Source organism: Vanessa cardui, chromosome 8, assembly GCF_905220365.1.
Source record: "Vanessa cardui chromosome 8, ilVanCard2.1, whole genome shotgun sequence".
NCBI classification, from domain to species: domain Eukaryota; kingdom Metazoa; phylum Arthropoda; class Insecta; order Lepidoptera; family Nymphalidae; genus Vanessa; species Vanessa cardui.
Genome location: NC_061130.1, coordinates 7,014,647 through 7,027,212, shown reverse-complemented (window position 1 = coordinate 7,027,212; position 12,566 = coordinate 7,014,647). Strand labels below are relative to the sequence as shown.

The 12,566-nt window shown below is 31.3% G+C and overlaps 1 protein-coding gene across 1 annotated transcript in view; it reads right to left on the bottom strand.

Moving 5' to 3' along the window:
* Positions 1-12,566, bottom strand: part of LOC124532139 (protein O-mannosyl-transferase TMTC1-like) — a 116,781-nt gene that overhangs the window by 88,044 nt on the left and 16,171 nt on the right. The window contains exon 3 of the mRNA XM_047106852.1: positions 4,737-5,547. Within this exon, the coding sequence (XP_046962808.1) occupies positions 4,737-5,547 (811 nt within the window). The remainder of the gene's footprint in view (positions 1-4,736; positions 5,548-12,566) is intronic.

The window sequence follows — 12,566 nt, the reverse complement described above, 5'->3', positions numbered from 1 at the left end:
CACCAGTTATGAGAATTTAACATTATTTATAACTATTATATGTACAGTTAATACTGTACTGTGTGTATGTAATGTGTAATGTAAGCTGTAATGTGTAATACAGCGCTTGTTACCTTTAACTGCATACTTCACGTTTTTAATGCGTTTATTAAAATTACATATTTAAAAATAATAAGCAAATCAAATTGTAAACTGTAGACGGCACTTTTTATTTATCGAAAATAATCTATTTATGTTGATACCGATTAATATTAATTAATTATTGTTAACATGATTCATATTTTCCACAAAACGTACTTTACTTTATTTATATAATGGAAATAAATATCGTCAATAAAGAATAAAGTGTACTGATTCTATTATTTATAGGAAATTAATAGAAAATAAAACAACATTTAATAAATAAGGATATAAAATTCTCCTAATCGAGAAAATTCAATTGAAAACATACGAGAAATAAATACATAAATTTATTTACTCAAACAACATTCCCTTTGTCAGTGTGAAATATAACAGCTTTATGTAATTTCTGTAAATAAAAAAATTTGTGATATTCGGACCTTTACCAATTTTGAATGAATAGATATTTAAAAAAACGCAAAATAAAAATGTGCGCGAACTGTCAAACAATGTATCGTAATATATCTAGTTGGTAGTGAATTTTTCTCTTCCAAGACAGACTTTAGAGAGAGAGAAAAAACAACGGGACATTATAATTAATTATATCACACGATGACAATTTCACAATAAGGAATTATTATAGTCACTGATAATTGAGGAATATATTTTTATGGTATAGTTTGGACGAGCACATGGGCCACCTGATGGTAAGTGGTCACCATCACCCATAGACAATGACGCAGTAAGAAATATTAACTATTCCTTGCATCGTCAATGTGCCACCAAACTTGGGAACTAAGATGTTATGTACCTTGTGTCTGTAGTTACACTGGCTCACTCACCCTTCAAACCGGAACACAACAGTACTGAGTACTGTTATTTGGCGGTAGAATAACTGATGAGTGAGTGTTACCTACCCAGACGAGCTTGCACAAAGCCCTACCACCAAGTTATACTAACAAATATTATCAAGATTAACTACCTGCCTTGGAATTAAATACCATAATATTGCAAATGACATTAAGTCGCTTATCGTAGATAAGTAGATACCAAATACAAGTACTTATGTTAGTTGACAATTAATCATTAATCTTACCAGATAATTCTAAGCTTTATCGAACTATATGTACATGTTACTAATAAATGTTTTACATGTTTTGTCTTCTTTTTGCAAATGCCGTTTTAGAATGTCAGAAAGAGAACGTTTCCAATGTGACTTTTATTAAAAAAAATATCACCATAGAATATTCTTCGATATCAACGACAAATTGTAGCCATTACGTTTTCATTCAAACGTTAAATTTTCCTTGCAAAATGTTCAATTTCATCATTTAATTTTGAAAATAGAACTGAAGTCCATGACAGGAGCAAGTGGATTATGAGAATAATTTCATTGGGTTGGATATGCGGTAGGCGTTACGTATATTAGACGGAAGACTTTATACTGTACTCGTTGTTTGGACGTTGGGGGAATTAAAACGAATTGTCAGAGCAGTGCAGCCTATGCACATATGTAATCGTAGAGGAAATGGTGAATGTGATTAGAAAATTCGAATCTGAATACGAAGTGAGAAAAAGATTCCGATATAAATATTGTTAACAAAATACGTATTGCTTATATAAAAGACAGCCCAATAGACTACTTAAGATATACATTAGTAATGAAGAGTGTTAAATAAGATTATTTTATTAATAATTAGTTACTATGTGCTATATGTTTAATTTGCATTATAACCCTTTTATTTTTGGAATATACATACATTACATATTGTATTGTTTCATTAATACAATTAGCACGATTATACATCATAAATAAACAGACCTCGATAAAATACAACGAATTATCCGTTCCATTTAAATACGTTGAGTCGATTCTATTTTGTTCTATATTTAAAAAAAGGTAATGGCAGCAGGACATCGACATACTAGCGCAATCCGGTTAGACACCGTAGTAAATTTAGCATTCTACTTTATTTTTTAGGTAGCTAGTGAAAGATTGCAAACCGTAATACCGTTTAGTTTAAAACTTAAAATTCTAGAACCGAGATAGCCCAATAATTATATCACATGAATCTTAAATGAGGGTGCCGTGTTCAAACCCAAGCAATCACCTATAAAGTTTAATGCGCTTAAATTTTGTTTATAATTCATCGCGTGCTTGTCAGTAAAAGTAAGCACTTAAGAAAACCGTCGGATGAAAATCTGCCACACGCGTAAATCGAAACAGTGGGAAAATTAAATGTTGTGTAATAACAAAATGTTTAATATGTTTCGTTTCTGCCTTGTCTTGCTTGAGAGTTTAGTTTTATTATTAGCACTAGCCCGTGTCCACCTCGGAAAGTGCCAGTCGTTATCTACCCATACCTATATTTCCGTCACGGCTGCCTGCTTCCGGAAATTAGATTTAATTAACTAGTCCTGAAAAACAATCTCCCTGTTTTCCCTTATTTCAGAGTTCTGTAATCAACATAAACAAAGTTGATTGTATTGATATATATTGACGACACGATATATGTATCATATTGTTGAGTCAAGTCTATATTCATGGTATATATATGTATATTCAGTTCGTTAATATAGTTTCGAATATCCTCCAGCACAAATAAGGTTACGACATTTTATCTCTTTTTAATCGAAAAGCAAAATAAAGGAACAGCCTGTAATTTGAATTGAAATCTGGTCGATTTTTTATATATTTTTATTTTAAAAACAAATCAACATTAAATTTAATACTTTTTAAACCGAACGTATTCTTTTTTTAAAAAACAAAAATACTTTTGTTTACATTAAAACCAAAACATTTAAAAAATGTTTCCTCTTCCTCCTCCTTTGAGACCAAAATCAAATGCGATTCAAGTGTTTCATATAATATGTCTGCGGCCTTAAAATAATAATTAATAATAACGAGGCCCTTAATTCATTACCAGTACAATACAAGAACACAAATATGACGCTTGTCACGGCATTAGAAACTACGAATGCTGTAGGTATAACAATATTGTACACTAAAATCTGCGAAAAGCTTTGCCTCTACACGTATAAATTTGTATATTTCAGTTTAAGAAAATTATTTATTTAGTGATAAAAACAAACTTCTTTTTCTATTGATTCAAGTAATAATAATAATCATAATAACAATAACAACATAATCCGTATTGAATATTGACCAAATGCTACCAAATGCTACTAAATGCACGTTAATCCATTCAATATAAATACAGCTATAAAGTTAAGCCTTTAAGCATGAAGTTTGATATGAAACTAACAACAAAACACTTTTATTAACCATAATATAACGGATTAAATTTAGACAAAGGATAAATCTTTATATATTAAATTGAAGCTTTAAACGTTCCGTACTTCTAAGAGAAAAAAGGAACCCTTATAGTAATATTTCGTTGTCCATCCCTCTGTCCATCGAGAATCTTATGCTCGGGAACGCGTAAAAATATAAAGTTAAAATGATTACTAAACACTGAGTTCTACTGACCCTTGAAGTGTGAAAAATCAAACCTCTCAGTCTACGTAATCAAAAGATATGGCCGTTTATGCCGCATTTCCCATACATTCGCGAAGGGAATCAAAACCTATAGATTACTTTCCGTTGACCTAAAATCAAGAAATTTGGCAAGAACAAATATCTTGTCCAAGTATAGAAAATGATAGAAAAACCGTCAATTTGTTTTCACATCAGTGTATCTTTTTTGGTTTAATTATAATTATGTTAATACGTCATCACCAACATCGGTGCTGGTATAAATATTAACCGTTCCAAACATGGCCGCTACGCTATAACCCAAAAAAATAAAGCTATATGACCAAGACGTTCCTATATAAGGTTATTATTTTTATTTATATCTCTTATGCCTATAAATATGCCTATAATTACACTGACTTACACCCTTCAAAAACAATACTAATTTGTATTTTCTCTTAGCGTTAGAATAATTGTTGGTAATTACCCCGGCTGTGCCCACATAAACAGAAAAAAAAATATTATGAAAATTTTGCTATAACTTTATTAATATTGTCTGTTATATATGTTGATATATGAGTTATAAAAAATCCTTTCATATAACTCGAGATTCAAAATATATACTTAAGTTATTTTTGGTACCAAACAAACCATAAATAGTAACAACAAAAGTGGCCACTATAATATTCAAGATAATTACTTAACCGATATTTTTTTCTATTTAGCTTATAAACACTTTGATCGTGACATACTTTTAAGGAATAATAAAGTAAAAAAGTCTAAATTAAATATCACCAATAAGCGTTGTCTTGTTGAAAAGTAATAAATTACTTTCGAAATAACTGTTCATGTGTGTTACGTCCATCATACAAGTACATGGTTCATACTGACACACACTCACAAAACGCACACAGTCAAGAATAAATTCAAAATATTATGGAACGAGGGTAACATACGAATATGAAGCAATATCTATTTCATATAACCGCTCTTATAGTTCCGAGCAAAAACCCTTCAATCTCGAACTCTTCGGGTACGATCTCTCATAACTTTACGACGCTTTACCTTCTTTATGTATTGATTATATAAAATTATATTCAGTCTAGATACATATAGTAAAAGATAATGTAGTGCATCTTACCTTTGAATAAGATTCCTCCTGCCGGGTATCTTTTAAAAAGTCATAAAATATGCAGAGCGGAACAATCATTATGGCAGGCTCCTTGCAAAGGGTAGCCGCCACAGCAAATACAAGAGTCCCTGCTAATGTACACCATTGCAACAGTTCACCTGAATCTTTACTAACACTACCATTACACTGGCACTTATTGAGTTTCACTGCGTCAGTAGCTACTTCACAAGCGTTCAGTATTCTCAAAGGTCCCGCTTTACCAGCTTTCAGAAGCCTTCGAACGTTTATCATGATTTGTTGCACCAACCCGTGGCAGCTCAGTCGAAAGTTTTGATTATTCGTTGTCAGTTGGTGACGTAATAAGTTACTCTTAATGTTATGTCGGCATTTCCTTTTCTGATTATCGGTTCGGAGCCGTACGTGTTCTGTATATAATAAGAAACTGAGAAGAAATAAATTACAGGCAGCCAAATCGGCCCTTCCGACCACTCCGGCCACAGCTTCTGTGTGTATTGGATGAGCAGCAAAACTCAAACCGGCAACCGCAGTCCCGACTCTTCTGCAATGGTACGGTAATAGTCGCCGTGCGGTCGTGACTACGAGCACAGTCGCTATAGAATGAAGCAGAACATTGAAAAAATGATAACTCCACGGCTTAAATCCACTGAAGATGTAGTTTAGGCGATATGTGGCGACGCATAAAGGTCTGTATGATCCGTGTGAACCGGGGTCGGTGAGCGGCGTTCCCCAAAAATCATTTTCAAACAAAGCGTTTATCGGTGTGTGGCCAATGACATCTGGGTTGGAGAGTATCGCCCGTCTGGAAAATAAAATACCTATTTTATAAATAGTTTCAGAAAATCTATCATATTTCTTTTCAGATAATAAAATAACAAACATCAAACAAAATAGATTTTTATCAAGTACAGTCTCAATTTAATTTATTGATTAATTAAACAAAATGAAGATGTAAAAAATAATTGGCAAGAAATTCAGTAGTCAGTCTTCTAAGAGAATATTGAACGATATATTCGTATTCGTCATTCTGTATGTACATTGATATGAACATTTAGTCTATACTACTGTGTGCGTTGCTTTAAACAAACCTGAAACGTGACTGCCGGTCTTATTATAGTATGTTACCATGTACACCATGCCTTATGCCCAAGCCGATAGGGTGATATTTAGTATTTATCTTTACTTATAATACTTATATCACGCTTTCTACTATTATAATCAATAATATCGATATATTTCTTGTATTATTAGGCTACATACACATTTGTGTGTAGTGCCCAATCTCAATGTCCAAGATTATAAATTAGTGTGAACACTTCTTTAAGGACGTATGTATTAATAGCCTCAAACGTTTTTTAAGCTTATATTCATTAATAAATCTATAATAATAATCAAAATATACAAATTGAGCTGTAATTATTATTAATAGTACTTAGTCGACTGTATTTTGTAACGTATATGCTGCTAACCCTTTTTTTAATTCTTTATTATTAAGATATAAAGTAAGAAAAAAGTAGAGAAGTAAGAAGTAGAACTATTTACGTGCGAAACAGGCTAAAATTAAAGATGTAAATTTAAGATGAAGTATTTAACATATTTTATAAACATATATATTTAATTTCAAACGTAGACGGACAATTATCTTGAGACCATCCGTTTCTGTTTGACATCTGATCGACTGTCCTCCACAGTTTCTTGTAATAAGATAAACTTTGTGACCTAGATTGTTCAAAGTTCGTGTGAGGCCACGAAATGGGTTCTATTTTCACACAAAATGCATAAAACATACTCTTGTTCCATTCTCTAGAACTGGCTCATCTATGATGTCTTGTTATTGAATTGCATTATTTTGCAATTGTTATATAGCTATCAGTCAAAGTTTAACTAACAGGCCAATTGACTAACATAAAAGTAAATAATTCCTCATAGGTATTCATTGTTACAATCGAGAAACGCTGACGGCGTCCTATTTTCCGCGTTAAAGTAGGTTTCGATCGTTTGAATTTGATGTTATCCTTAGGTCGAAGTGCATACCCAATATTTATCCTCTTAACGTGACTTCGATTCGAATTTTGCTGTGTCAATCATAAATTCAAACATTATTACAACGAGTGCTGCACTTTCATAAAAGTTTATATCCTTAATACTTCGTAGGATTCTTTTAAAAAGGAATTAATTTTAAAAACATAAGTGTGAATTGCAAACAATTTTTTAAGGTACATTTTGTGTTATAATATTAATTTGATAAGCCGATTTATCTTTTCAGTTTCTTAAACTTATATTTTACTTAATAAAAGCAAGAATACGTCAAGAATCAGACATGAATATACATTGCCCTAATCGATAGGTTTAATTGTGGGACAATGTACCTCTGAACCCTTCGGGATAAATTTGGAGTGGATATATTTAACAAACCAGCCAAAAAATAAAAATATATTCCACAATTTTCTATTTGTTTTATAAGCATTATCATTTAATTAATAAATAAGAAAAGACTTGAACATTGAAATATGTCGAATTATTTTTAAGAAAAACTTTGAACTTATGAGACAAAATTCGCTTTGAGACAATAAACGTAATCATAAAACCTCTCATCGCTAAATATCGATTGTAATGACGCTGGTGACTGAGTTGGTGAATGTTAGTGGTAATGGAAATTTGGAACAAATAGGATTCAAATCAAAGCAGCAGTATTCCGGTGTCCGCGATATTATATATCATTTTAGAATCATATCCATAACCACTCCGTAACATTGTAATGTATTCACAACATTCACAAATTTTAAGATATTGTTTAATTATAAAATAAAAGAAGGTACAAACACTATCCTCATACGATACATTTATATATATATATATCATTACATATTATTATTTTCAATATTATATAATATATATAATTATTAAAGATTAAAATAAAACTATCAAAGTCTTGTTTATAGGCTAGATTCTTTATAAATTTTAGTTGAAAACATACTTAGCAAAAATTGAAACATATCACAAAAATATATCATAAATTTGTGATATTATTTCTCGACATAAGCTGACAGGAAACTACTACTCAGTCGGCGACCGTTAGGTCAGCGTCATTCGGTAATCAGGCTTAGATGTATCGAAATGTTTTTCCTTGACCGCTCGATTCAACCCTCAAGCGCTTCAACACCGAGTACAATATCATCTAAATAATGGTGAACGCTTACCATCGTTCTTTAAGATTGATTTCCTGAACCGTATATTTGACTCTTATTGGATTTTGTATTCCGCTCTTGCTAGTCCTGAAATCGTCTTTATTATATTGAGCTTCGGGTGCATTTATTTATAAAGATTTTCTCATTTAGTTTATAGTTTTATCTGCTGTACTTTGCCTTATATTGTAAATGATAAACATTGTTTGTTTATTTATTAATTACGTTTTGACATCTTAAGTAATCAACACGTCAATATCATGATGACCATAAAATTGCATACATATTTTAAGACATTCTAATTTTCACAAGTAAAACTTCATTGTTAATTTTACAGGATTATATAATATGTTTTTAGTAATAAATTGAGCCCATATGGATCCAGTGCGGGTAATATATCAAACAAAAACGAAAACTAATTATTTTGAATAACATATCAGATATACGTCAGAGTCAGATTACCTAAGAAAACCTTCGTTAGTTTTCAAATTAATTCCTTTATCAAGTCATAAACTCTTAGTACCTCTAAGAATCTAAATATCGAATCATTGCGATGCAATATGTTATATCGATCTCATACTGAGCACACTTTTCTCACCCTGACTGTACTAGATATACAGTCGGGCTAAGAAAAGGCGGTGAAACTGGCATTATATGCCTAATATTTAATCTGAATTCGCTCTCATTATCGCGTAAAAAAATATGTGATATTACATAAGAAAAATAAAGTTGTTCGAGAGAATGTGTTCGGAAGGTTGTCGTAGCGTATTGAGTGTTATCGTTACGGTATCGACATCGATTACTAAGTACGTAAATGCATGAGAGTCGGTTTGGCTTAAAAAATACTTTTAATCCCTTAAAATAATAATTGTAATCCTTTAAAAAAAGATTAAATTTCTATTAGTTATTATTATATGGCCTCATTTAACATAACATATCGAATTCAAAGCACCTCCAAGCACAAAAATAAAATATTTATGGGGACCAAAATTATAGGCCCAAAATTTATAGATTTGTCAAAATTTGTACTTACAGAAATCTAATTTATTTCGCTAACATAATATCGGTATGCATATTTCATTCACCGTTCATGAATTTCGCGTGTTCATTTGATATCCAAAGTTTTTGAAGTCTTGACATAGTGTGTCGACTTTCTTTATCGCGATTAGTTTTTGACACTGTTTCACTTATTATCACATTTTCGTATAAAACATTTTTCTTTTCATCTGGGAATTCATATTTAAGGCTTAAATTATAGAATTAAACGATTTTATTAACAATGCGCTCTAGATAACATAACTGGCAAATAATAATAACAATAAACTACAGGATTATACGTTTATCTCATATTGAACCTATATGTGTTACACCTACTTTATCCCTTACATACTGAGTTTATGTATATTTAATCTGTAGCCTTGGATTTGAAGTATAAAGTCAGTAAAATAAGCGATTGAATAATATATTTTTATTGTACCAAAGCTATGCTTACTATGCGAAGAAGGAGAAATCATCTCTAGCATTTCGGCCATTGTATTGCAAATTGTGAATAAGACGCCTTTCCTTTTACTTATTTACATAAAAACTTTTTCGAGTATTTTGTTCGCAAATGACTTTTATTGCGTTCGAGGGATGTATAATAACGATGGAATAGATTTGATGTTACGGTTTCGCTAAAACAGTTCCTTCATTAAAACATTTAAGTCCTATTTGCAGGAAATAGCGGCATTAGCGTTACATTTACTAAAAGGAAAATAAAGTGCCCTGAAATAAATTATGAACGAAAAGAGAAAAGAATATCTTCACCGCTTTTATAACATATTTGATTAATATTGATATTTGATAACTTTTACTTTGTCTTCATTATTGTAATAATTTGTTATAGAATAAACATATTTATTGTGATTTAACAAATGTTATTATAAAGAGTTAAAATACATATGTTATTTTTAAACGCAAATAGCCTAAAACCCTAATGTCATTATAATCAAAATAAAATCATATTTTATCTTGAGTTACCTGGACATATTATTTTGACAAAAGCACTTTCAATTGATAACTTTACAAGATAGATAGATAGATATAGGAAATATTAATATACCAACGGTCCGCAACATAGATTCTACCAGTATAATTACCAAGAACTCGGTAAGTCCTTTTTTTCCACTTATACTTAATTATGTGTCAATTAAACACACTAAAATTAACACACAAATATACATACGTACTCGCTTTTATTACATAACTACTCACGTAATGAATACTATGCCTTATTTATCAATGTTTTTTTAACATAAGATTTAAATTTCTTGATTGGTAAAGTTTAAATGTCTGCAAAATTTTGTCGAAACGAATACCTCACAGGAGGGACTTATTGAATTTGCCGAAGAAAATTAAAGCTACCAAGGAGAACTGGCGAGAAAGTTAAAGTTCTTTGATGGACATAATGTACAAAGTGCATTTTAATATCGTATATTTATTAATTTAAAGTTAATTATGTCATCGAAGTGAATTAGAAAATCGCCATCTACGCGCTTTTCTGATGATCGCTGGCAAAATATATGCATACGTCACATTAATATACGTAATAACATAGTTTGTTAAATGATGATTCAAAAATGCTTGTTCAAGCCTACTTCAGTAAAATATACTTTGATTTTGATTTTCTCATAGCAGCAATCTTCAATTTTCCACTGCCGGACAACTGCCAACTACATATATATCTTCACGTTCGAGACTACAAATTTCAAGAGTTTGTTGTTCAATACTACAAACATTCAGACACAAGCTGATGATAATTCTAAATTCTTACTATTTTTTTCTTCCTCGGCAACGTTGCTCAAAGGAGACTAGCAATTTGTGGAATAGTCCAAAAGTATTACAGCCGTTAAAACTCTGACACGATAAGAAATAATTCGAGCCTTAAAGCTTTACGTGCTTTTCGAAGCACGGGAGTTTAAACAAACCATCTTTTATCATCAACTCCCTTTCATTTGAACCTAAGACAACTGGATACAAGACCAGGGAGAAGTCATTCGGACCCATTTCATTACGAATACTACAGAATTAATTGGAGACCTTTGAAAATCAGTGGCGAAGCGTTAACAGTCGATAATTATCAGTCTACTCAGCGAATCTCCATTCACTAATTATTTAAACAGCTATACTTTCTCGATAATACGTAGTTATAACATTTATTGATTTATTTTATATAAAAAATGGGTGGAGAGACAGATGGGCTACTCGATGGCAAGTGGTTATCATCGAAAAAAGACATTGGCACCGTAAGAAATATTAACCATTCCTTACTCCATTGTTCCACAGACCTTGAGCACTAACATGTTATGTTCTTGAGCCCATCGTTACACTCACTCACTCACTCTTCAAACCGGAACGCCACAAAACTTAGTATTGATATTTGGCATTAGACTATATAATTATTATGACAAGTGGGTAATACCTAACCAGAGGGGCTTGTCCAAAAGTCATCAAGAAAACAACAATGTGCTTGCATTCTGTGCTAGTAAAGTAAAATAAATCCTCCCTACTTTTGAAGTGAAGTTTGGATCTTATGACATATATTATAATGTTATCTAATACCGCCAAATACATATGACAGAATTGTATTTCCGTCAAATATCCCTCAAATATCATTACGTACATAGTAAGCAAAAACGCAATTCTATCAATTTACAAATTCGCCGCAATGACAAAATGCTAAATTACAGACGATTGGAGACGAATTCGAATATAACACAACTAGATTAAACCTGCCTCGTACGCTGATGGTTTATAAATCGATACTAGACTCTTTCTTTCTTTTTTATTACAAACATCTATTCCTGATTTTGTCCCCTACTACTAAATAGAGGTTTGCTGGAAAATACCGCTTTAAGCGATAAGGCCGCCCATGCACGCTATATTTAATTTGATATTTCTTCATATCTTAAGTTATATGTTCAATATATACTATACTACAATATTTGACCCAATGAATAATTAAAAACTTGATAAACATGTGTAACAGGGTAAGGAAGTTATTAAATATTAATCCGTTACTTATTTGCCATTAAAGTTTATCAAAAAGTTTTTAATATTAATTTAAATAAAAATTTAACACTTTAGTAAATCCGTATTCATAGTATTAATTGCGACTAAATATTTTTTTATATGAGTCTTTTTTCATATATTTAAACTTGGTATTTTATTTGTTTTTTACATTTCAAATTTAAGATTGCTGTTTGAGATGTTGTGAAGAACGAGTGGCAACAAATTTAGGACTCTCGGTAATAACGAAACGAAAAGAAACATCGAAACATGTTTTATGATTGTGGAAAAGTTTCAATAAAAACTATTTCCACTTCTAGCCGTGCCAAAACTTAGATTGAGATAAAGTTGAGGATAGTCCGGAACTCTTTGCAGCGAAAGTTAGAGGCAGCTGCGGCGTAGAGCCGTCACGTAAGCCCTCAATTACGAAACACTGAAGTGGTTTGCAGCAATCCAGAACAAAGTTCATCGTTTCTATCATCATTATCGTCGATAGCATTTGCAAGGGAAAATAATATAGGGTAGCCTTTCCTTGATTCGAGATTTGTCGGTTGTAGAGAGTAACATCAAAGATCGTAATAAATATTTA